Here is a 27,703-nt window from a genome sequence, read left to right on the forward strand (position 1 = left end):
AAAGATAAACCAACGGAGCACCCATGGGATCTCCAATATCAGGTTCTTAGCAGAGGCAGTAATGCAGAGACTCTAACAAACAGCTCTGCCAACCATGCAACCCAAACTTTGCGTCCGCTACGTTTGTCATCACTAAACGAAACAAATTAGAGGGAACTTCCCAGACCATAAATTATATCCTTATTGGAAATTTACTAAAGAGGAGGAAAACAACAACAAACTGCCATTTCTAAATGTCACAGTAGAGTGAACAGCCAATGGGGAATTTCAAATCACCGTCTACAGGAAAACAACTCATATGGACCAAATACTGAACTACAGAAGCAATCATCCCAACACCCACAAACGAAGCCACATTAGAACATTATTTCAATGAGCCACCGCACACTGCAGCACAGAGGAACTATGAAGAGAAGAGGAAAATCACCTATACAGTGTATTCAAAAAGAGTGGTACCCATTGAACTCAGTCTGCTGATTTTTCAACAACAAACACAAATTTGCACACAAAATGCATCCAAAAAACCTAGCCACTCTCCCCTACATCAAAGACATCTTGGAAGTGACTGCCAGACTACTCTGACCCCTTGGCATCATGGTAGCCCACAAACCCACCAATGCACTAAAACCACAGCTAATAAACTTGAAAGGCCCCATACCGACGACAAGCAAAACTAATGTCCTTTATAAAATACATTTGTAAGAACTGCAACAAACTCTACATTGGACAAACAAGCAGAAAACTAGCCACCACGATAATCAACATCAGCTTGCCACAAAACAACATGACCCACTCTCACTAGTATTCTTACATACAGATGAAGAAGGACACCACTTCGACTGGGACAACACATCCATCCTAGGACAAGCCAAACAGAGACACGCACGAGAATTCCTAGAAACATGGCATTCCAACTGGAACTCTATCAACAAACACATCGACTTGGACCCCATTTAACACCATATGAGAAAAAAAACAGGAAATGACACCACAGGAACTGACATCACTACAGGAAATGATGTCACAAACCCAAGGAACCCGAAACACGCAAATGGAAAGCGGATCACCAAACCAGTGTTTCAACAGAAGCTCACTGATTATGTTACCTAGTATAGTGATGAAACAATTGAAACTGAACCTTCCAGCTCAGCGAGCAAGCTTGCATCCAGAACCTCAATTTGAGCGACAAGTCTTCTCAAAACTCGCTAATACCTGACAATGTGGAAAATTGCCCAAGTAGATGCTAGTGTTGTATCTATACAGGAACAGCTTGGCTATGGGAGCAGCAAGTTCTAGAGCATTGGAGTCTTTAGTACAATTGCTAGAATATTGTCAGGTAGAACCTTTGCAGTGCTTAGTTGTTTTTTGTTACCACATGGAGTGAATCAAATTGACTAAAGGCTGGCATCTGTGGTGCTAAGAACCACTGGATAATTGGTTCAGCACTGCTGGCTGAAACTTGCTGTGAATGCTTCTGCCTTATCTTTGTGTATTGATGTGCTGGAATCTTCCATCATTGAGGATGGGTATGTGTCATAGAGTGATAGAGATGTACAGCATGGAAACAAACCCTTTGGTCCAACTCATCCATGCCGCCCAGATATCCGAACCTAATCTAGTCCCATTTGCTAGCACTTAGCCCATGTCCTTTTAAATCCTTTCTATTCATATACCCATCCAGATGACTTTTAAATGCTGTAATTGTGCCAGCCTCCACCATTTCCTCTGGTAGCTCATTCCATACATGGGCCACCCTCTGCATGAAAAAGTTGCCCCTTAGGTCCCTTTTATATTTTTTGCCTCTCATCCTAAAGCTATGCCATCTAGTTCTGGACTCACCTTCAGTAAGTTGTTTAATTGTCTACTGGCATAATGAAAAGCAGCATTTGTGTTTTATATGATATGACTCTCCTTAAGATTGAAAACATCTGTCATGGCATCACCTACAGGAGTAACCAATATTGAAAATACTTTGTTGATAATGTAATTCATGTTTAATTATTAGATTTTTTTGTGCTCTTGTTTATTGTTTTCTTCTCATGGATTTTTAAAAATATTATCCTTATGGTCAACACATTTTTGTGCAAAAATCTGAGCTTACAATTTGAGTTTATAACTTTCATACAATGGAACAATTTAACAAAGCCTGCTGCTTTGCACGGTGTAAGTGGCTGCTTTCTGTTTGTGCTGATAGGAGAGCACAGTGAGGAGCCATGAACAGCCAGATAAGACATGTCTTTCAGGATGATGCTAATTGATTATTCTGTATTTTGAGCTGACTGTCATCTGGCTATGCATGGCATAAAGCTACATAATAGGCAGTATAAGCTATTCATGTTACTTGCTATAGAACATAGAACATAGAAGAATACAGCACAGTACAGGCCCTTCGGCCCTCGATGTTGCACCGATCCAAGCCCACCTAACCTACACTAGCCCACTATCCTCCATATGCCTATCCCGCTTAAATGCCCATAATGAGGGAGAGTCCACCACTGCTACTGGCAGGGCATTCCACGAACTCACGACTCGCTAAGTAAAGAACCTACCCCTAACATCTGTCCTATACCTACCCCCCTTAATTTAAAGCTATGCCCCCTTGTAATAGCTGACTCCATACGTGGAAAAAGATTCTCACTGTCCACCCTTTCTAAACCCCTAATCATCTTGTACACCTCTATCAAGTCACTCCTAAACCTTCTTTTCTCCAATGAAAACAACCCCAAGTGCCTCAGCCTTTCCTCATACGATCTTTCTACCATACCAGGCAACATCCTGGTAAACCGCCTCTGCACCCGTTCCAGTGCCTCCACATCCTTCCTATAGTATGGCGACCAAAACTGCACACAATACTCCAGATGCGGCCGCACCAGAATCTTATACAACTGCAACATGACCTCAGTACTCCGGAACTCAATTCCTCTACCAATAAAAGCTAGTACGCCATATGCCTTCACCGCACTATTTACCTGGGTGGCAACTTTCAAAGATCTGTGTACATGGACACCAAGATCCCTCTGCTCATCCACACTACCAAGTATCCGACCATTAGCCCAGTACCCCATCTTTTTGTTACTCTTACCAAAGTGAATCACCTCACACTTAGCTACATTGAACTCCATTTGCCACCTTTCTGCCCAGTTCTGCAGCTTATCTATATCCCGCTGTAACCTGCCACGTCCTTCCTCACTGTCTACAACTCCACCGACTTTCGTATCATCTGCAAACTCCTAATCCAAACCTCCAACTCACCCTCAATGCCATACCTCCGTATTTTTTGAAGTAGCCTACCATGGGGAACCTTATCAAACGCCTTACTAAAATCCATATACACCACGTCTACCGCTTTCCCCTCGTCCACCTCCTTAGTCACCTTCTCAAAGAATTCAATAAGGGTTGTGAGGCACGACCTGCCCTTCACAAATCCATGCTGACTATCCTTGATCACATTATTCCTATCCAGATGTTCATAAATCCTATCCCTGACAATTCTCTCTAAGACTTTGCCCACAACCGAAGTGAGACTCACCGGCCTATAGTTACTAGGGTTATCCCTACTCCCCTTCTTGAACAAGGGAACCACATTTGCTAGCCTCCAATCTTCCGGCACTAGTCCTGTAGACAACGAGGACATAAAAATCAAGGCCAATGGCTCTGCAATCTCCTCCCTTGCTTCCCAGAGAATCCTAGGATAAATGCCATCAGGCCCAGGGGACTTATCTATTTTCACCCTTTCCAGAGTTTCCAACACCTCTTCTCTATATACCTCAAAGCCATCCATTCTACTTAATTGTGACTCAGTGTTCACATTGACAATAATGTCCTGTTCCTGAGTGAATACTGACGAAAAGTATTCATTCAGTGTCTCCCCAATCTCTTCGGCCTCCACACACAACTTCCCACTACTATCCTTGACTGGACCTATTCCTACCCTAGTCATTCTTTTATTCCTGACATACCTATAGAAAGCCTTAGGGTTTTCCCTAATCCTACCAACTAAGGACCTTTCATGTCCCCTCCTTGCTGCTCTTAGCTCTCTCTTCAGGTCCTTCCTGACTACCTTATAACTCTCAATAGCCCCAATTGAACCTTCACGCCTCATCTTTACATAGGCCGCCCTCTTCCATTTAGCAAGGGATTCCAATTCCTTATTAAACCATGGCTCCCTAACATGACCCTTTCCTCCCTGCCTGACGGGTATATACTTATCAAGGACACTCAATAGTTGCTCCTTGAACAAGCTCCACATATCAATTACGCCCTTGCCTTGAAGCTTACTTTTCCAAGCCAGACATCCTAAGTCATGCCTCACCGCATCATAATTTCCCTGCCCCCAGCTATAACTCTTGCCCTGTAGTGCACACTTATCCCTCTCCATCGCTAGAGTAAAAGTCACCGAATTGTGGTCACTGTCCCCAAAGTGCTCACCTACCTCTAATTCTAGCACCTGGCCTGGTTCATTACCCAGAACCAAATCCAGTATGGCCTCACCTCTTGTTGGCCTATCTACATATTGTGACAGGAAACCATATTGGACAAACACTGACCCATCTAACGAACTTGAGCTATAGCTTTCCCAATCAATATCAGGAAAGTTAAAGTCCCCCATAACAACCACCCTATTACTTTCACTCTTCTCTTGAATCATCCTCGCAATCCTTTCTTCTACGTTTCTAGGACTATTAGGAGGCCTGTAAAAAAAACTCCTAACAGGATGAGCTCACCTTTCCTATTCCTAACCTCAGCCCAAACTACCTCAGATGGCGAGTCTTCATCCATCGTCCTTTCCACAGCTGTAATACTATCTTTGACAAGCAATGCCACACCTCCCCCTCTTTTACCCCCACCTCTGACCCTACTAAAACATTTAAACCCTGGGACCTGCAACAGCCAATCCTGTCCCTGTTCTACCCATGTCTCCGTAATAGCCACAACATCGAAGTCCCAGGTACCAACCCACGCTGCAAGTTCACCTACCTTATTTCGTATACTTCTTGCATGGAAGTATACACACTTCAAGCCACTTTCCTGTTTACAGACATCCTCCTTTGAAATTGATGCCATGTTCCTAACCTCCCTACACTCCAGGTCCTGCACCCTAAAGCTACAGTCTGGGTTCCCATGCCCCTGCAGAGTTAGTTTAAACCCCCCCCCAAGAGCACTAGCAAACCTCCCACCAAGGATACTGGTGCCCCTCAGGTTCAGGTGCAGACCATCCTGTTTATAGAGGTCCCACCTTCCCCAGAAAGAACCCCAGTTATCCAAATACCGGAATCCCTCCCTCTTGCACCATTCCTGTAGCCAGGCATTTAACTGTTCTCTCTCCCTATTCCTTGACTCTCTATCACGTGGCACGGGTAACAAACCAGAGACAACAACTCTGTTCGTTCTAACTTTGAGCTTCCAACCTAGCTCCCTGAAAGCCTGCCTAACATCCTCAGCGCTCCTCCTACCTATGTCATTGGTGCCAACGTGGACCACGACTTCGGGCTGCTCCCCCTCCCCCTTAAGGACCCGGAAAACACGATCAGAGACATCACGTACCCTTGCACCTGGGAGGCAACATTCCAAACGTGAGTCTCTCTCGTTCCCACAAAACCGCCTATCTGTGCCCCGAACTATCGAGTCCCCAATTACTATTGCTCTGCTCTTCTCCACCCTTCCCTTCTGAGTAACGGGGACAGGCTCCGTGCCAGAGGCCTGAGCCCCGTTACTTACCCCTGGTAAGTCGTCCCCCCACAAGTATCCAAAACGGTATACTTGTTCTTGAGGGGAACGGCTGCAGGGGCTCCCTGCACTGGCTGCTTCCTCCCAGTCCCCCTCACTGTCACCCATCTATCTGCAATCTTTGGAGTTACTACTTCCCTAAAGCTCCGATCTATGACCCCCTCTGCCTCCCGAATGATCCTAAGTTCATCCAACTCCAGCTCCAGTTCCCTAACACGGTCTTGGAGGAGCTGGAGATGGGTGCACTTCCTGCAAGTGTAATCAGCAGGGACGTCCATGGCATCCCTCACCTCAAACATGTTGCAAGAGGAACATTGCACTGCCTTCACTGCCATCCCTCTAAAAGTAACCTTGTTTTTAAAAAGTTTAACCTCTTTGTATTGTGTAGAAAAAATGGGTAAAGTACTTGAAATTCCAAAAGGTCAGGATGGCTAACATGAGTGTGTACAAAGAATAGATATTTTCCCAGCAGCATGTGGTTACTTTCTCAAAGTTTTATACAGTGGTCCTGGAAATTGCAGGATACATTCATGACTTTAATGTATTGAACATTACAGATGAAAAAAATGTTTGATACTTAAGAAAAACATTTTCTATTCATCAAAAACCTCTGGATATAAACCTATACACTATATAATTTTTAAATGTTATCATATAGCTTTTATAGACTTAAATATAGATTTGAAACATACTCAAATATGCTACAAGGGAATCACTAGCACATCTTCATTGGCATTAGCATCACCTCATTAGGCTAATGAAGTGAATATCTTTGTGTTTGCATGTACATAAAATGACAAAAATTATCTGTCTGCAGTTCTCCATAACAGGGTCCTTGAGGTTGATCGGAATGTTTGGCTTAATGTTCTCTTCCATGACTTCAGCAGGTCTGTGTGCATTGATTTTTTTTGTCTTTTAATTGCTGTGTTTGACTGTTGACTCTGTCACCCTATTAACCTCCAAAATGCATTTCAGTGCTGGCTGTCTTTAGGGAGTCTCTGTTTTTGTTGGCAGGATTAGATGTTGATGTTCAGAGTTACTAAAAATCCTCCATGCAGTGCAGCTGTGGGGCACTTGTATATGTCTGGTTTGAAGTTCTGCCGGGAAAGGAAGACTTCAATTTCAGAAAGTGTTAAAACCTTGTGAATGTGGCTAATCTTTGCTTCTTGGTGAAGGTGAGATTTAGATTGGAACCAGCGTTTTCCAGTGTTGGTGAACTAGTTATTTCAATCTCCATGCATTTGTTTTGTCAAATGGTGTTAATGTTTTACACCAATGATACTGAGGCACATTTAAAGTAGGTTTTTTTTCTTATACACATCCATAGCCTGTGCCACAAAAGAGATGGACTCTCGTATGGAAATACTTCTGAAAGAAATAGGTTGAGGTAAAAACTTCAGAAGAGTCAAGTTAGTCCAATAGGACTGTGAGCTTCAGTGTACAGTACTACAGAGCAAGTTCATTTCTTCCACTTTATTACCTTTTTGAATATGAATTGCAAAGTTGATTTAAAAAAAAACAAGGTGTTTTCTTGCAAATCACTTTATGGATCTACAGGATGGGGCTAGTTGTTTTTCGGAATTTGGAATTTTCCGGATTTTGAAATAAATGAGATTTTCACAGAGAATTAAAACAAAAAATTCCTAATAGCAACGCACGTGTGATTCGTACGAGTACTGCGACACAATTGACACCTGCCAGTGCTGAGCCATGCTGCCATGTCACATCTGAGTGACGTGGATCAAGTGGGTGTGGAGTTGGTCACCTGTTCACACTCCAAAATAACGTTCCACACTCCATGTGATTGATTCTGCCTTTCCCAAATCCCTTATTCACAGTGGGCATTCATGTATCATTGCAATACAGATATTGGACGTGCCTAGCTTGACTGCTGAAGTGTGCTCCCTAATTAAACTGGTAATACCAAAGTCTAAATTATTAACTTTAACGTGTATAATGGTGCAGCATGCTGCCTTGATTTTCTATAATTAAACCTGTCTGAAGCCTTCCTTTCTTGGAAACGTGTATATAACATAAAGGATTACCTTAAATCTGGTATTGATAGTTACCTTGGATTTCTACTCTATTTGCTGTCCGTTTCTTCCTCTATCGCTGACCTAACCAGTACCCCTCCACCGAAGCACTCATTCAACCATGGAACTGGTCCTCACCCTAAACAACTTTGCCTTTGCCTTTGAATCCTCCCACTTCCTTCAGACCAAAGGCATAGCCATGATTACCCACATGCGCCCCAGCTACGCCTGCCTCTTTGGATACGTCAAACAGTCCATCTTCCACAGTTACACTGGCACCATTCCTCACCTCTTCCTCTGCTACATTGATGACTGTATCGACACCACGTCGTGCTCCCATGATGAGATTGAACAGGTCATCAATTTCATGAACACTTTCCACCCTGACATCAAATTCACTTGAGACACATCCCTACCCTTCCTGGACCTCTCCGGCTCCATCTCCAGCAACCAACTCAACGCTGACATCTCCTCCAAACCCATACACACTCACAGCTACTTGGACTACACCTCTTCCCACCCCTCTCCTGTAAAAACACTATCCCTTACTCCCAATTCTTCCACCTCTGCCATATCTGTTCCCAGGCGGGGCATCCCAGATGGCCTCCTATTCTAAGAATCACAATTTCCCCTCCCACGTGGTCAACAATGCCTTCCAGTGCATCTCCTTCGCTTCCTGCATCTCTGCCCTAGAACACCTCCGATCCTCACCTTCTACCCCACTAACCTCCGATATAACACATTATCCTCCACCATTTCTGCCACCTAAAATCAGACCTCACCACCAGAGATATACTTCCCTTCCCACCTCTATCAACATTCCGCAGAGACCATTCCTTCCGTGAATCCCTCATGAGGCTCACACCTCCCCCCACCAATCCATCCTCCACTCCTGGCATCTCCATGCCACCGCAAGAGGTGTAAAACCTGTGCCAGACCTCCCTCCTCACCTCTGTCCAAGGCCCCAAAGGATCTTCCACATCTGGCAGAGATTTTCCTGCAGATCCAAATACCTCATCTACTGCATCCATTGCTCTCGATGTGCCTCCTCTACCTTAGGGACACAGGGCACCAACTTATGAAACGTTTCAGGGAACATCTCTGGGACACGCCCTGTGGCTGACCACTTCAACTTCCTCCCACACCGCCAAGGATATGCAAGTCCTGGGCTGCCTCCACCGCCAAACTCTAGCCACCCTACGCCTGGAGAAAGAACGCTTCATCTTCTGCCTTGAGACCCTCCAACCACACTGGATCAATGTGGATCTCCCCAGTTTCCTCATCTCCCCTCTCCCCACATCATCCCCCTCACCCCTCACCTCATCCCAGATCCAATCCTCCGACTCAGCACTGACCTTTTGAACTGTCCTACCTGTCTATCTTCCTTCCCACCCATCCGCTCCACCTCCTCCTCCAACCTATCACCATCACTTCCTACCTCCATCTACCTATTGCCTTCCCAGCTACATTCTGCCCAGTCCCAGTTCCACCCTCCTATTTATCTCTCAGCACCGCAACCTCTCCCCTCCCCACCCCCCACCCCACGACATTCCAGATGAAGAGTTTACACGGGAAACGTCAATTCTACTGCTCCTCGGATGCTGCCTGACTGGCTGTGCTTTTCTAGTGCCACACTTTTCGACTCTGATCTCCAGCATCTGCAGTCCTCACTTTCTCCATTACACATGTCTAATAATCCCAAAGGTTGATAGGAAGAGAGTAAGCTAATCACTTAATTAAACCAAGAACTGCAAATTTGGGAGATCTGAAAGCAAAAGAGAAATTGCTGGAAAAATAGAGCAAGTCAGGCAGCATCTGTGGAGAGAAAGCTGAGTTAACATTTTGGGTGCAGTCATCATTCATCAGAACTGCTAGTAGCTACGTGAGGATGATTATATATGCTGAAGACAGGGTGGGCAATGGAAAAGGAGTAAAAGGATAGGTGACAACTGAGCCCAGAGGGAGAAAGACAGTTAGGCAAGCAAATGGATGGACAGTGGTAAGCCAGGGAAAAAGAAAAGCTGATGATGGGCATTGGCTGTGCTGAAAGCATCCCATGTGATGACAAGGCCTGGGGACTGGAGTGGGAAAATGATGTGGAAGATGAGGTTCAGCGCTAAAATTACAGAAAACTTTGTTTTAACCAGCACCTTTTGAACCGGCACACTCTTATAAACCAGCAAAAATTATATACCTGAAATACTGGAAGTTTACTGTGTTATCGCGATGTCCAACTTGTCATTTGAAGCTGTGAGTGAGAAGTCTCACTGCCAGTAAGTTTTATTTAAGGCAAAGTTACATGACCGTTTAAGTAATTTTGCTGGAAATAAAGTGTAACAGGAATGTGTTTACTCCTTGCATTATGCTTCTATTACTTGGTGTGTTTACAGTGATTATGTGGCTCTCTTGATCAACAGGCAAACTCCTATTCCTGTAGGAACCAGTTAATAAAAAGTTTGCTGTATTGACTCCTGAAGACTGCAGGATCCCCATGCAAAAAATGAAAAGTTCTCCCAGCTTGTGCTGAGCTTCGCTGGAGTACTTCAGATCTGAGCAGAGATGTTGGCCAGGGAACATTGTTATGGGTTGAAGTGACAGGCAACTTGAAACTTGGGCTCACTTTTGCAGACAGAATGTGGATGTTCTGCAAAGTGGTCACTCTTTTTGTGTTTTGTCTTCTCAATATAGAGGCAACCATATTGTGAACAGCGAATCAAATAGACAAGATTGAATGAAGTGCCGGTAAATTGCTATTTCCCCACGAAGGTGTATCTAGAACTTTAGATGTTGAGGGGGTAGGAAGTAAATGGGTAGGTCTTGCACCTTCTGCCAATGCATGGGAAGGTCCTGTGGGAGTGTGGGGAGGCGTTTGGAGTAGTGGAGGAGTGGATAACAGTGTCTTGGAGGGAACAGTCAATGCAGAATGCTGATCAGGGAGGTGAGGCATCTGGCATCCAGCTGGAAGTGGTGGAAATGGTGGCTGGCCTTTCTGCTTTTGTTTGAAGCTGATCGCTTTTTGGTTGATTTTAGTTTTGCAAGATTGCAATTATTTTATGGAAATAAAGAACAAAGAATGAGTCCAAATTTCAACATCAGGTGTACAATGGATCTCAATGCAAAACCCAGAAAAGTGATAATAATCCTAAGATTGTTTTTCTGTGCAACTAGAGTTCAATAATGTAGTTTTAAAGTTATAATGTTGTCAAATCACTGTTTCAGGAGAATTAAGTTTTGAGTTCCTATCATCTTGCCAAGATAAATAATTGATTAAAATGTTAAAAATGCCAAGTTGTTTACATATTCTGTATTGCCCCAGGATGGCATTTGCTGTTTTCTTGTCAATAATTCTGTTGAAGGAACTGTAGACATTGGGAGGCAGTTTCAGTTCCTGACTTCCTGGAACACAAACTAAACAGCCAAGTGTCAATATATCATTGAAGAAATTCTGTTTTCTAGAAGAATAGCTGTTTTAGCAGTTCTGACTGTAAACAGCATCATCTGTTTTAATAAGCTTTGATTGATTGATTGATTTGGTGTTTTATGCTGTACACATCTTACCACCCGTTCCCCCCACCCCCTCCAAACCAACTAAGTAATTAATGAAGCATAGTTATTTTCACAGTGAGCTAGGCAGTACACTGCACCGAGTGACACTGCAGTCTGTGTTCATCTGTGTCCTTTGTATGGCATGTAGTCACACAACATTTTTGCAAAGGACACAGCAAGTCACAGAAATGCATTCTAGCTGAAAAAATAACGGACGCATAGAATCGAAATGGTAGGAAATTAATACACAATGAATGATCAAAAAAAAACAGACCATTTGAAGGATTAACAAAAGAGAGACTGTGAGGGAAGAATAAGTAGCAAGAATATCTGTGTTGCTTTGAGAATGCTAAAAAGATGGATAGACTGAGGGCGTGATCATGTGTTTTTAATGCAGCATCTCTAAACCAGTAAAGCAGAAGCTGAATGGTTTAAAAGCAGCCGATGCAGCCAGTAAGGTTAGGCGAGTAGGAGAGAGAGGGGTATACATATATGCAGTGTGTGTTAATGTCACTGTGTCTGTAGGTTGTGCAAACATTTAGAGACCCGCAGTTTCAGCACAGAGGAAGCAACCCAAAAGAAAAAGGGAGCTGGAGGATAGTAAAAAGTGAGCAAAGCGTTTTTTTATGCAGCATCCTTGAAAACAGCTATATTCTCATGTGATTGTGGAGAACTGAAATGAATCATCCAGATATGAACGACCAGTCAGAATATCAGCGGCTGTCAAGCGAGGAAGAGGAGGTATAACTGTGTACTATAAATTTATCTTGCATCTTGCAAAAAGTACATGGTACTGTATTAAGAATCCTGTAGTAATGTGGAATTGCAGAGATTGATTGTCTTTTATGCTTTGGAAATATTCTGGTTTCAGCTTGATAAAAGGCTAACATATTTTTGATCATTTGTTGATTGGGAAAGAACCATTTTTGCACTAGAATGCCTTTGAATATTTACGGGATTTTACGTCACTGGAAAAATCAGCATTTATTGCCGACCAGATATAGCCCTTGAAAAGATGTTGATATTGGCTTTCTTGAGTATAACTGATATGACCTACTAGACCATTTCAGATGACACTTAAGAGGCAACCATGTTGCTGTGGGTCTAGAATCACAAACAGGCCAAACTGAATAATGGCTGATTTCACAAACCGTTTGTTGATTTAGTAACATGAAAACTATGTCAGTGTATCTCCAAATAATCCGAAACTGTGCAGCTTAGGTGGATTGGCCATGCTAAATTGTCCATAGTGTCCAGAGCTGTGCAGACTAGGTTGATTAGCCATGTGAAATACAGAGATAGGGTGGGGGAGGGGACGGGTCAGAGTGGGGGAGGGGACGGGTCAGGGTGGGATGCTTTTGCGGGGTGGCCCTGTGGACTTGATGGCCTCCTTCCACAATGGAGGGATTCTATGAAGTAAGGAAGAAACACTTTTTTTTAAATTAAAGGAATACTGCAATTAAATAAATTTTTGTTTCATTCTGTTATGTTCGTTCATGGAATGTGGATATTTTGTGGCTGGGTCAGCATTTATTGCCCATCATGTGTTGCCCTTGAGAAGCTGGTGATGAACTGTCTTCCTGAACTGCTGCAGTTGATGTGGTGCAGGTAGACCCACAGTGCCATTCAGGATGGAATTCCAAGATTTTGACTCCATGACACTGAAAGAGCGGAAATATATTTTAAAGTCAGGATGGTGAGTGGCTTGGAGGGGTACTTCCAGTTGGTGAGGTTCCCAATCCATCCAAAAGGTCCTTGTCTTTCAAGATGCTGGCAGTTGTAGATTTGGAAGATGCTGTCTAAGGGGCTTTGTTTAATTTCTATTGTATATTGCATAGGTGGCACACAGCTGCCAACCTTGGCAGTGGAGGGGCTGAATGTTTGGAGGTGGTGCTAATCAAGAGGCTTGCTTTATCCTGGATTGTGTAGAGCTTTTCAAGTGTTGTTGGAACATTACTCCTTCAGGCAAATGTGGAATATTCTAACACAGCTGATTTGTGTTTTGTCGATTGGTGGACAAACTTTGGAGGATCAGGATGTGAGTTACCTGCTACAGGATTCTGCTTTTGTAGCCACGGTACTTGATAGGCTAGTCCAGTTTATTTCTGGTCAATGAAATACCAGATTGTTGACAATGAGGGATTCAATTTTGGCAATACCATTAAATGTTAAAAGGGTGGTGGTTAGATTCTCTCTTGTTGGAGATGGTCATTGCTTGGTACTTGTGTAGAACATTTTTACTTGCCACATGTCAGTTCAGAGCTGGGTATTTTCAAAATCTTGCTGCAATTGGACATGGACTGTCTCAATATCTGAGAGATCACAAATGTTGCTGAATGTTGTGCAACCATCAACAAACATTCCCATTTCAGACTTTATGATGGAGAAGATCAGTCATGAAGCTATTGAAGATAACTGGGCCTGGTACACTACCCTGAGGAATTCCTGCACAGGTGTCCTGAAGCTAATATGGTAGAGTTCAACAATCACAACCATCTTCCTTTGTGCTAGGTATGAATCCAACCAGTAGAGAATTTTCACCCTCACTCCCATTGACTCTAGTTTTGTTAGGGGTCCTTGATGCCATACTTTTTCAATTATGATTTTGATATTGAGGGCAATCACACTCACCTCACCTTTTGGAGTTCAACTCTCTGGTCCATTTTTGAACCAAGGCCATAATTAGGTCAGGAACTGAGTGGCCCTGGTGGAACAGAAACAGAGGGATCAGTGAGCAGGTAATTTCCAAGCAAATGCTTGATAGCACAGTTGATGAACCTTGCATTGCTTTTACAGTGTTGAGAATCAGCCAAGAGTGTGGTGATTGGCTGGATTGCATTAGCGCTGGTTTTTGAATATAGTGTTGTAGTACCTGACCAACTGGCAAGATCAAGAATAGATGTCTTCAGTGCTACGCTGAGGAATATTGGCTTTGCAGTATACTGTGCCTTCTGTTTGATATCATTTGGTGTGGATTGAATTGGCTTAAGACTGGCATCAGGGTATCTAGGATCCAAAATGGATCATCCACCTATCACTTCTGGCTCAACGTTGTTTCAAAAATTTTAAAGAAGATTTTTTGCGCTGATGAGTTGAGCCCCTCCTGAATTTGACAATAGAGTCTTTCCTTCTAGAGATTTGTTTAATTGTCCACCGCCAATCATGACTGGATGTGGCAGGGCTGCAGAGCTTAGATTTGATTTGTTGGTGAAATTGCTTAATTTGATGTATCACTTGCTATTAATTCTGTTCGGCATGCAAATAGTTTTATACCTCTGTGTCTATCAGGTATCCTCATTTTTAGGATGGGCTGATGCTGCTCCAAGTATTCCCTCCAGCCAACCACCAGGTTGGTGGTAATGGTAGGTTGGAAGATACGTCATGCCTTGAGGTTCCAGATTGTTTGCAAACAGTTTTCCTGCTGATGGCCTATATCTACTTTTGGATATCTAATGTTATGTTTCTAAATTTGTGAGAGCCATTTAGTGCAGTGATAGTGCCACAGAATATGATCAAGGGTATCCTTAATGTGAAGCTGAGACTTCATCTCCACAAGATCTGTACAGTGGTCACTCCTGGCAATACTGTCATGGATGTTTGCATCTGCAGCAGGCTGATTGGTCAAGTAGGTTTTCTTTATCCTTCTCTTCGTTCCTTCACTGTATGCTATGGTCCCAATTTAGCAGATATGTCTTTTGGGATTTGACTAGTTCTGGTAGATCATGGTTCTGCCAAGCCACTCTTGGTGGAGGACATTGAATGCATTCTGTAACCTTGCCACACTTATCCAAGTGGTATTCAACATTATGGGTTGATCAGATCAAGGGTGAGGGTTTTGAGGAGTGTTAGTAAATGGTAATCAACTGGAAGTTTCCATGGCCTTGTATAATGTGATGCCATGAGACCTCATGGAATTTGGAGTCAAGTTTGAGGACTCCCAGGGCAACTCATTTCCAACTGTATATCACTCTGTCATCTCCTCTGCCAGGTCACTCTTGCTGATGGGATAAATCTAGGGATAGTGATGGTGATGGTGTGTTATGATCAAGCTGGAGAGAATGACTATGTTAGACTGTCGCTTGAATAGGGGGTGACATAGCTCTCTCAATTTTGGCTGTAGCTCCCAGATATTGGTAAGGAGGACTATGTGGGGTTGGCAGGGCCGAGGTAGCTGGGTGTCTACATTGATGCCAGTTGTTCTGACTGGCTTCAATCCCTTTTTTCGAGACTATATTTAGTGGTTTCCTACAGCTGAATGGCTTGCTAAGAGACAGCCATGTTGCTGTGCAGCACATGTCCTATCCTAAAGGACATCTGTGAACCAGATGGCTTTTTTCACAATCAACATTGATGTGTTGATTATCTTTTAATTCCAGAATTTTATTGAATTCAGATTCAACCATCTGCCACAGTGGGAGCCTAATGCAGGTCTCCAGAACATTGTGGCCCTCTGGATTAGTAGACTAGTGACAATACACTGGGCCATCCATTGCTTCCCTCTTTTTATTCTTTCATGACGGGTGAATGTCCCTGGAAAGGCCAACTTTAGTCACCCATCTCTATTTACCCTAAAATTGAGTGGCTTCATTGCCCATTTCAGAGGGCAGCTTTCAGTCAACCACATTGCATTTGCACAATGTAGGCATTTTACTGTAGCAAATTGAAAAGTGCTTCTATTGTGTTGTGGCTGTTTTGTGGCAATGCTTTTCTTGCATGCTGGATTAGGAGCTTGAATTTTTGATTATTTTTAAAAACGTGATTGTATTTGCTTGACAACATTACACCTGTCAAGGGTTACTGAATATTGCCGCTGTTTGCAAAGGTGTGCTGAGGGGAAGATTGTAACCTGTGTTCGATTTATTTTGTGACTGAGAATAAGTCACCTTCTATCTTGCAGTGATTATTTTGTTATTAAAGTAATTATGAAATTCTGTTTAGAGCTAGCAAGCACTGTGATTTGTTTCAATGAACTTGTTTCCTGCCCCTGTTGCAGTGAAATACATGCTTGCTCAGTGATAATAATCTGAATAAAAATATTTATTTCCATCAGAAAAATTAGATCAGTACAAGTGTTGGTAGAAAATCATTGGAAAATGCCTTCAGTTCGTTTGTCGCAGTTAGAAGGCCTATGAAATCATTGTCATAAAACAGTTATGTTTTTCCAACCACCTCCGCACTCCTGATTCAGTTTTAATGATTCCTGCAGGGCAGCAGTAAGCCCGTTGCCATAGTAATTGTCACTGAAAATCCAGTTTAATTTAAATACCCTGAAATCTATTCATTTCTCTTTTATGTGTTCTAGTAATATTCAAATTTGCCCTCCATCTCTATTCCACGGCAGGTAGATTAAAAAGGTTGGAAGTATTAAATTTTTTTGTTCATTATTACAGTTGAAAGTGGTTATCGAGACCTATTAGTAATCGTTCGCTTGATTAGAAGAAACCAGTTTATTGTGAAATTGTCCTGTTGTGCCTCTGGTTTAATCGCCTGGGGATGGATTGCTCACTTTTTTAGTTGAAGAGTACACTCACCTCGAAATTAATCAAAATGAAGATATCATAACTTGATGCTGGTGATGACCTATGTAAAGATTGCATAGCTCCTTTACTACTCTTGTGCGTATTTTGTTTAAAAACTGTAGTAGCCATCATGCTTTGTCTGCAACACTGAGTGTATTACTTTCTGCATAATACAGATTTTCTTTTACATTGATTAGTATGTTATTTATATGCTTTCTCACGTTTTGTAGCTCAGCACTCTACACAAACATTTAAGATAATCAAGAATTTGAAGAATTTTTCTACTAGTTGATGAATCTTAATGCCAGAAAAGCATGTCATAAAGGAAATAATTTTATACAGTACTTGATCAGTGACAAAGTATTTCAAGTATCATCTAACATTCAAATGCAAATTAGAATGGGTAGCTGTTGTAGTTTTTATTTTAACTTGCTCTTCTGAACATTGCAGGCAAGGCCAATATTTATTGGCCATCTTGCATTATCTTTGAGAAGGTGGTGGTAAACCTATCTCGTGAACAACCATGGTCCATGCAGTGTATGTACTTCTGTAGGATTTTTTTCTGCAACAGTTTTATGCAACTGAGTGGTCTGCTACTTCATTATAGCGGACTGTCAAATGGGCCTTGCATTATATATAAACCAGACTGTGTATAGATGGCATTTTTCCTGCTTTGAAGCACAGTGGTGAACCAGAACAATTTAGCAGTTTCGTAATTATTATTAATGAGACTTGCATTTTATTCAGGAGTAGTTAACAAATTGAATTTAACTTGCTTCAGCTGCTGTGGTGGGATTTGAAATTGCCTCTGAAGCATTAGTCCAGAGATCTTTAGATTACTATAGTAACATTACTACAAGGCCATAAGGTATACAAGCAGAAGGATACCATTTAGCTTATTTTGTCTGCTCCACCACTGAGAGATCATGGCTCAACTGCACTTTCCTGCCTTTTCCTCATACTCCTTGATACCTTTACTGATGAAAAATCTGTTAATCTCGGCCTTGACTATTCTGCGCAGTCCAGACTCAATAGCTCTCTGTGGTAAAAAATCTATAGATTTACTACCCCTTAAGAGAATAAATTCCTCATTATCTCTGTCTTAAATGGGTAACTTCCTTTCTGAGATTATGGCCTATGATTACATTGGCAGATTTCCCAAAAGTCTGGGATTTTTCCAGAATCTTAGAATTCTTAGAAGATTACTATCACAGTCTATGTAATTGCTTCCTACATAGATGCAACCCATCGGGTCTAGGGCTAAAAGCTATAATGCGGTATTCTGTTTTCGAGCAATCCTGTCTTCTAAGAAAATTGCTAAAAAGCAGCACTATTTAAACTAATGGGGCTGGAATTGCATTATAACCAGTATAATCTTTAAAAATTATGCTATAGAAACAGTGTCCCCAATTCGTTGATCGTATTATAGCAAATTTGCATTCACAAAATGCTCATTGTAGCAGAATGACTTGTAATTGCGAACCTAGCATTGATCCTGGTGACATTTGTCACATCTTCCTAAAACAAAAATCAACTACTTTGAGTTTCCTGCCAGCTAACCAATCCTCTTTCGATGCTATTATGTTACCCTTGATCTCTTATTATAGCAACTTTTGTGATGTAACATGCTGTTAAGAAACCATTTTATCCTTTATCCACATTGCTTATTACTCCCTGAAATTAGTTAGTAAAACATGTTTTTCTTTGCACAAAGTATGCTGACTCAACGTATGTGGTGTGTAGGATTTTTAAAAAATGTCCTGCTATATTGAACCTAATAAAGTAGTCCATTATTTTCCTTATAACAAACTTTCAAATTTGCCTCCTGTTCTTAAATGAAAAAGTTATGTTCCCTCTCTTGTAATCTGTTGGGCCTTTTCCTGATTCTAGGGAATTTTTGAAAATTAAAGCCAATGCATCTAAAACTCCAGGATAAGGTTCCTTAGCACCTGGAACTTGTCTACTTTTATTTTGAATACATTTTTTGATACCCTTTGCATGGTGAATGTAATTGTTTTAAGTTCTGCCTTCCCTTTCACCTCCCGATTCACAATTAATTTCTGGGACATTATTTGTAGCCCGTACAGTGTAGACAGACTTAAAATATTTGTTCAATTTATCTGCCATTTCCTTATTTTCCATTATTTAGTTCCCCATACTGTCTCTCCTGAGAACCAATGTCAACTTCACTTTTAAGTTTTATTGGCTTGTGTGATTGCTTTATGATGTACTTCCATTCAATGTGCATAACCCTGAGTTTCTGGTAGCTTGCAATTTTAATTCTCCAATCAAGTTGATATCTTCCTCCTGTAGTATTCTAGTGAAACTCAATGCAAACTCAAGGTACAGCACCTTATCATTCACTGAAGTACTTTACAGACATCTGCAATTAATATTGAGTCACCAGTACCTCAGCAAGAAGTGAACCTTTGTCAGTACCACAGAATATCACTTATTATTGTCCCTCAGTATATAAAAAATGGCCAGTTCCATGATTTGGCAAACTCCTCCTGCTTTACCAGAAATCATCTACCTGGTAAATATCAATGGTTCAGCATTGGCAGGACTACTAATATATGGTATTATGAAGATGTGGATGTACTGTACCTTTTAAGAGAGTTAAAAGTTAGCAGTGACAACACAAGTGTTCTCAATAAGATGCAGTGTAACAGGTGCTTCAGCTACTGGGTAGCTGGTTGCCTGGAAATGACAAAACAGATTTGAATCAGGCCAATCAGTTTAAATTATACCCTTAAAAATACCAAACTCCAATCCAGTTTGAATTTAGTAAAAGCCAGTGACACAATCCAATGCTTTGGCCGGGGGGGGGGTAGTATAAGACCAAGGAAAATTGAACAGTTGAGAGGAGAACTGCTAAGCCACTAGCATGTAAAGACTGCCCAAAAATAGTTCTCTTAAAGGTACCTTTATCGATCAGTAACCTGTGAAGCAGAATCCCCAAGAAGAAGAAAAAAAGACCAAAATACAGAGAAGAATGAAAGCTGCCCATTTTTGAGATAATAAGTTTTGTTTTGTAAATCTTAATCGGGGGTTTTAACAGATTAGTATTGTAGAGGGGAAAGTAAAAGATAGGTTAGAGGAAGAAATTGTAAATAGTTGTCAGTTAATTATTCTCTGTTATACTTTAAGAAATGAAGTTGTTAATTTTTACTTTAACTAGTTCTTGGCTGATTGAATGTTCATAGATTACTGCACGGGGTAAATCTTTTCTGTGTTGCTGGTTTTAAATAAGCAGAGGAGTTTATCCTGTGTCGTAATAACATATATCACTATAGTTGCAACACATGAGATTCGAGCCACACTGATTTGTGGCAGTACAGACCACTTGTCAAACAATTGGATCACCTGAGGTTTATAAATTTCTTAAGACACATCTGTTACATTTTGTCCAGAACCAATGTGAATAGTTGCAGGCGGCAACTGCCGAAGGTGTTCATTGCTGTGGCGGTTCAGTATAGGAGTTGGGAAGTCATGTTGCGATTATACAGGATGTAGTCGAGGCCACTTTTAGAATACTACGTATTGTTCTGGTTGCATCCCTACAGAAAGGATACAGTTAAATTGCAGAGGGTGCAGAGAGGTTTTACAAGGATGTTGTCAGATCGGGGCCTTTAAGTTATGTGGAGAAGCTGGAAAGGCTGGAACGTTTTTCACTTGTGTGTAGGAGTTTGAGGGTGACCTTCGAGGTTTATGAAATCAAAAGGGGCATAAGTTGGATGAGCTGCTGTTGGACTGGGGTGGACAAAGTTAAAAAGCTCACAGCATCAGGTTATAGACCAACAGGTTTATTTGGTATTACTTCCAATGCTGGACTGTAACCTGGTGTTTGATTTTTTTAACTAAGGGGCATAGGTAGGGTGAATAGCAAAGGACTTTTCTCTCTGGTAGGAGAGTCCAAAACTAGGGGGCATTATTTCTCAGGTGAGAGGACAAAGCTATGAAAGGGACATGAGAGGCAACTTTTTCCACATTGGGTGGTTCGCATGTGGAACGAACTGCTTGAGGAAGTCTTAAATGGAGGTACAGTTGCGATATTTAACCAGGTACATAAATAGGGAAGGTTCAGAGGGATTTGGGCCAAATGCAGGCAAAAGGGACTAGTTTAATTTAGGAAATTTTGGTTGGCATGGACAAGTTGGACCGAAGGTCTACTTCCATGTGCAAGTATGAGTTGGAAACGACCATTATCCTGGGTGGCCTGATAGTGTTAAAGAGGCTCTTGAGACCATTTGTTTTCATTGGGTATACAGAACAAACTTGGTACATTGTGGCCAGTCATTTCTAGGGGAAGACCAGGTGTAACACCAAAAGTATTATGCCAGGATTTCATGACTTTGTTACACTTGGGATTGATACACAAGAAGAATAGTGTTTACTGGTCAGGGGTGAATCAGGCGAATGTGAGGCATGCCAGCTTATTGACTCCAGATGCAGCAGTACATCCACATGATGTTCTAACCATTCTTTGGACAAAAATAGCAGTAAACCTATTCAAAGTGCATGGAGAATATTAGATATTTGTGAAAGATTCCTTCTCCAAATTTCCCATTGCTAAGCAGCTTAGCAACAAGAGTATAACTGTTGCTGACACAATGACTCTGCTTTCAGTTTATTTAGTGTCCTGGAATGAATAGTGCCTGACAACAGACTGTAGTTCACTGGCAGATCATTTCAAGATTAGATTAGATTAGATTAGATTACAGTGTGGAAACAGGCCCTTCGGCCCAACAAGTCCACACTGACCCGCCGAAGCGAAACCCACCCATACCCCTATATTTACCCCTTACCTAACACTACGGGCAATTTAGTATGGCCAATTCACCTGACCCTGCACATCTTTGGACTGTGGGAGGAAACCGGAGCACCCGGAGGAAACCCATGATGTTACTCAGTTTGGGGTTGTATCACATTGTTACCCCACTATCCTCATTCAGATTGTCTAGCAAAGAGTGGTATATTTCATGAAATTAATGGTCAACAAATGTCAAGTACTGCAAAAACAAACTTTTGAATTGCATTGTTGCATTTCTGTACAATACGAATTGAGAAGGGATTACCATAATGTATGAGGGAAGGAATGACCTTGCCCAGCAACCAATTGTCTAACCATTCTAAGATGTAAGGAGTTCTTTTGAGAAAGACAAAAAAGAAACATGACTAGTAAACTTCCAGAACTCAGTTCACTGGGCAGTGTGGGTTACAAGTTCAAACACATGGATACTAACAAAGATTTCTAGACTTTGCAACTAGACTAAATAGTACATGCTCATCGCTGATATGCTGCTAACATGAGCCAGCTCTGACTGATGCATGACATGCCAATCATGCATCAAGAGAGTGAAGAAGAAAACTTTGATTGTGCCATGATGCCAAATGACAGGCAGCAGCAAGATAGAAAGCCAAACAAAAACTAGAAAGGCTTACCTGTTAGATGAAGCTTCTGGTTATTTGCCCTCATATCCTATAATGTGGCTCAGGTTACTAGTTTTTGTTTTAGCCAGTGACTTGATCAATTATTACATAAAGGCTTTTTATATATGAAATCTGTTGTAAGCACAACTTAGTTTTGCAGAATCATGTTGAATGTCACTGACGTATATTGGTATCAAATTAATAGTAGTGGAGAACAAGGAAAAGGCTGAAGAACTGAATAATTACTTTGCGTCAGTCTTTACAGTGGAAGACACAAGTAATATCCCCAAAATCCAAGAGTCAGGGGCAGAGCTGAGTATGGTGGCCATCACCAAGGAGAAGGTGCTAGGAATCTGAATGACCTGAAGGTGGATAAATCACCTGGACCAGATGGACTACACCCCAGAGTTCTCAGGGAGATAGCTGAACAGATAGTGAAGACGTTATTGGTGATCTATCAGGAATTGTTAGTCAGTGAGGGTCCCAGAGGATTGGAAAATCACTAATCTGTGATACTGCTGTTTAAAATGGGAGTAAGGCAAAAGATGGAAAATTACATGCTGATTAGCCTAACCTTCGTTTTACATAGAACATAGAAGAATACAGCGTAGTACAGGCCCTTCGGCCCTCGATGTTGCGCCGATCCAAGCCCACCTAACCTACACTAGCCCACTATCCTCCATATGCCTATCCAATGCCCGCTTAAATGCCCATAATGAGGGAGAGACCACCACTGCTATTGGCAGGGCATTCCATGAACTCACGACTCGCTGAGTAAAGAACCTACCCCTAACATCTGTCCTATACCTACACCCCCTTAATTTAAAGCTATGCCCCCTTGTAATAGCTGACTCCATACGTGGAAAAAGATTCTGACTGTCGACCCTATCTAAACCCCTAATCGTCTTGTACACCTCTATCAAGTCACCCCTAAACCTTCTTTTCTCCAATGAAAACAACCCCAAGTGCCTCAGCCTTTCCTCATACGATCTTTCTACCATACCAGGCAACATCCTGGTAAACCTCCTCTGCACCCGTTCCAGTGCCTCCACATCCTTCCTATAGTATGGCGACCAAAACTGCACACAATACTCCAGATGCGGCCGCACCAGAGTCTTATACAACTGCAACATGACCTCAGGACTCCGAACTCAATTCCTCTACCAATAAAAGCCAGTACGCCATATGCCTTCTTCACCGCACTATTTACCTGGGTGGCAACTTTCAAAGATCTGTGTACATGGACACCAAGATCCCTCTGCTCATCCACACTATCAAGTATTCGACCATTAGCCCAGTACCCCATCTTTTTGTTACTCTTACCAAAGTGAATCACCTCACACTTACCTACATTGAACTCCATTTGCCACCTTTCTGCCCAGTTCTGCAGCTTATCTATATCCCGCTGTAACCTGCCACGTCCTTCCTCACATTCTACAACTCCACCGACTTTCGTATCATCCGCAAACTTGCTCACCCAACCTTCTAACCCCTCCTCCAGGTCATTTATAAAAATGACAAACAGCAATGGTCCCAAAACAGATCCTTGCGGAACACCGCTAGTGACGGCACTCCAAGATGAACCTTTGCCATCAACTACTACCCTCTGTCTTCTTCCAGCCAGCCAACTCCTAATCCAAACCTCCAACTCACCCTCAATGCCATACCTCCGTATTTTTTGCAGTAGTCTACCATGGGGAACCTTATTAAACACCTTACTAAAATCCATATACACCACATCTACCGCTTTCCCCTCGTCCACCTCCTTAGTCACCTTCTCAAAGAATTCAATAAGGTTTGTGAGGCACGACCTGCCCTTCGCAAAACCATGCTGACTATCCTTGATCACATTATTCCTATCCAGATGTTCATAAATCCTATCCCTTACAATTCTCTCTAAGATTTTGCCCACAACAGAAGTGAGACTCACCGGCCTATAGTTACTAGGGTTATCCCTACTTCCCTTCTTGAACAAGGGAACCACATTTGCTAGCCTCCAATCTTCTGGCACTACTCCTGTAGACAACGAGGACATAAAAATCAAGGCCAATGGCTCTGCAATCTCCTCCCTTGCTTCCCAGAGAATCCTAGGATAAATGCCATCAGGCCCAGGGGACTTATCTATTTTCACCCTTTCCAGAATTTCCAACACCTCTTCTCTACATACCTCAAAGCCATCCATTCTACTTAATTGTGACTCAGTATTCACATTGACAACAATGTCCTGTTCCTGATTGAATACTGACGAAAAGTATTCATTCAGTGTCTCCCCAATCTCTTCAGCCTCCACACGCAACTGCCCACTACTATCCTTGACTGGACCTATTCCTACCCTAGTCATTCTTTTATTCCTGACATACCTATAGAAAGCCTTAGGGTTTTCCCTAATCCTACCAACTAAGGACCTTTCATGTCCCCTCCTTGCTGCTCTTAGCTCTCTCTTCAGGTCCTTCCTGGCTACCTTATAACTCTCAATCGCCCCAAATGAACCTTCCCGCCTCATCTTTACATAGGCCGCCCTCTTCCATTTAACAAGGGATTCCAATTCCTTATTAAACCATGGCTCCCTCACACGACCCTTTCCTCCCTGCCTGACGGGTACATACTTATCAAGGACACTCAATAGTTGCTCCTTGAACAAGCTCCACATATCAATTACGCCTTTGCCTTGAAGCTTACTTTTCCAAGCCACACATCCTAAGTCATGCCTCACCGCATCATAATTTCCCAGCCCCCAGCTATAACTCTTGCCCTGTAGTGCACACTTATCCCTCTCCATCACTAGAGTAAAAGTCACTGAATTGTGGTCACTGTCCCCAAAGTGCTCACCTACCTCTAATTCTAGCACCTGGCCTGGTTCATTACCCAGAACCAAATCCAGTATGGCCTCACCTCTTGTTGGCCTATCTACATATTGTGTCAGGAAACCCTCCTGCACACATTGGACAAACACTGACCCATCTAACGAACTTGAGCTATAGCTTTCCCAATCAATATCAGGAAAGTTAAAGTCCCCCATAACAACCACCCTATTACTTTCACTCTTCTCTTGAATCATCCTCGCAATCCTTTCTTCTACGTTTCTAGGACTATTAGGAGGCCTGTAAAAAAACTCCTAACAGGATGAGCTCACCTTTCCTATTCCTAACCTCAGCCCAAACTACCTCAGATGGCGAGTCTTCATCCATCGTCCTTTCCACACCTGTAATACTATCTTTGACAAGCAATGCCACACCTCCCCCTCTTTTACCCCCACCTCTGACCCTACTAAAACATTTAAACCCTGGGACCTGCAACAGCCAATCCTCTCCCTGTTCTACCCATGTCTCCGTAATAGCCACAACATCGAAGTCCCATGTACCAACCCACGCTGCAAGTTCACCTACCTTATTTCGTATACTTCTTGCATGGAAGTATACACACTTCAAGCTACTTTCCTGTTTACAGGCACCCTCCTTTGAAATTGATGCCATGTTCCTAACCTCCCTACACTCCAGGTCCTGCACCCTAAAGCTACAGTCTGGGTTCCCATGCCCCTGCAGAGTTAGTTTAACCCCCCCCCCCCCCCCACCCAAGAGCACTAGCAAACCTCCCACCAAGGATACTGGTGCCCCTCAGGTTCAGGTGCAGACCATCCTGTTTATAGAGGTCCCACCTTCCCCAGAAAGAACCCCAGTTATCCAAATACCGGAATCCCTCCCTCCTGCACCATCCCTGTAGCCAGGCATTTAACTGTTCTCTCTCCCTATTCCTTGACTCTCTATCACGTGGCACATGTAACGAACCAGAGACAACAACTCTGTTTGTTCTAACTTTGAGCTTCCAACCTAGCTCCCTGAAAGCCTGCCTAACATCCTCAGCGCTCCTCCTACCTATGTCATTGGTGCCAATGTGGACCACGACTTCGGGCTGCTCCCCCTCCCCCTTAAGGACCCGGAAAGCACGATCAGAGACATCACGTACCCTTGCACCTGGGAGGCAACATACCAAACGTGAGTCTCTCTCGTTCCCACAAAACCGCCTATCTGTGCCCCGAACTATCGAGTCCCCAATTATTATTGCTCTGCTCTTCTCCACCCTTCCCTTCTGAGTAACGGGGACAGGCTCCGTGCCAGAGGCCTGAGCCCCGTTACTTACCCCTGGTAAGTCCCCCCCCCCACAAGTATCCAAAACGGTATACTTGTTCTTAAGGGGAACGGCCGCAGGGGGTCCCTGCACTGGCTGCTTCCTCCCAGTCCCCCTCACTGTCACCCATCTATCTGCCATCTTTGGAGTTACTACTTCCGTAAAGCTCCGATCTATGACCCCCTCTGTCTCCCGAATGATCCTTAGTTCATCCAACTCCAGCTCCAGTTCCCTAACACGGTCTTGGAGGAGCTGGAGATGGGTGCACTTCCTGCAAGTGTAATCAGCAGGGACGTCCATGGCATACCTCACCTCAAACATGTTGCAAGTTTTGGGTAAGATTGTTGGAGTCCGTTGTGAAGGACGAGATTAGTGAATACTTGGAAATATATGGTAAAATAGGGCAAAGTTAGCATGGTTTCATCAACGGCCGGTCATGGCCTGACAAATCTGCTAGAAGTTTTTGAGGAATTCCTTGAAAGTGGAGTCTCGGGTAGATAGGATAGTGAAGAAGGTATGCTAACCTTTTATTGGTCAGAGCGTTGAGTATAGGAGTTGGGAGGTCATGTTGCGGCTGTACAGGACATTGGTTAGACCACTTTTGGAATATTGTGTTCAATTCTGGTCTCCCTTCTATTGGAAGGAAAGAGTTCAGAAAAGGTTTATAAATATGTTGCCAGGGTTGGAGGATTTGAGCTATAGGGAGAGACTGAATAGGCTGGGACTGTTTTCCCTGGAGTGTTGGAGGCTGAGGGGTGATGTTCTAGAGGTTTATAAAATCATGAAGGGCATGGATCGGGTAAGTAGACAAGGTCAAGATTAGAGTGGTGCTGGAAAAGCACAGCAGGTTAGTTAGCATCTGGGGAGCAGGAAAGTTGATGTTTTGGGCAAAACCCCCATCCTGATGAAGGACTTTTGCCCAAAACAACAATTTTCCTGCTCCTTGGATACTGCCTGACCTGCTGTGCTTTTCCTGCATGACTCTAATCTTGACTTTAATCTCCAGCATCTGCACTACCCACTTCCACCTAAATAGATAAGATATTTTCCCTGGGGTGAGGGAATCCAGATCCAGAGGGCATAGGTTTAGAATAAGAGGGGAAAAATTTAAAAGGGACTTGAGAGGCACCCTTTTCACGCAGAGGGTGGTGCGTGTATGGAATGAAATGCAAGAGGAAGTGATGTAGGCTGGTACAATTACAACATTTAAAAGGCATCTGGATGGTAAATGAATAGGAAGGGTTCAGAGGGATATGGGCTATATGCTGGCAAATGGAACTAGATTAGTTTTGGATATTTGGTTGACGTGGATGAGTTAGA

General features: G+C 42.7%; 1 protein-coding gene across 4 annotated transcripts in view; it reads left to right on the forward strand.

Annotated features, from left to right (window-relative positions):
- Positions 1-27,703, forward strand: part of tnk2b (tyrosine kinase, non-receptor, 2b) — a 298,847-nt gene that overhangs the window by 96,509 nt on the left and 174,635 nt on the right. Inside the window, exon 1 of one of the 4 annotated variants that reach the window (XM_087993479.1) lies at positions 11,841-12,047. The exons of 2 other annotated variants lie outside the window; for them this stretch is intronic. In XM_087993479.1, coding sequence (XP_087849605.1) covers positions 11,985-12,047 — 63 coding nt within the window. In that variant the 5' untranslated portion in view covers positions 11,841-11,984. Of the gene's footprint in view, positions 1-11,840; positions 12,048-27,703 lie in introns of those variants that run through there. One more of the 4 variants, XM_087993481.1, reaches the window with a different exon arrangement.

This window comes from Chiloscyllium plagiosum, unplaced genomic scaffold (genome assembly GCF_037043375.1).
Source record: "Chiloscyllium plagiosum isolate Xiang-an unplaced genomic scaffold, Cpla_swu_hap1 HiC_scaffold_13, whole genome shotgun sequence".
Taxonomy (NCBI): domain Eukaryota; kingdom Metazoa; phylum Chordata; class Chondrichthyes; order Orectolobiformes; family Hemiscylliidae; genus Chiloscyllium; species Chiloscyllium plagiosum.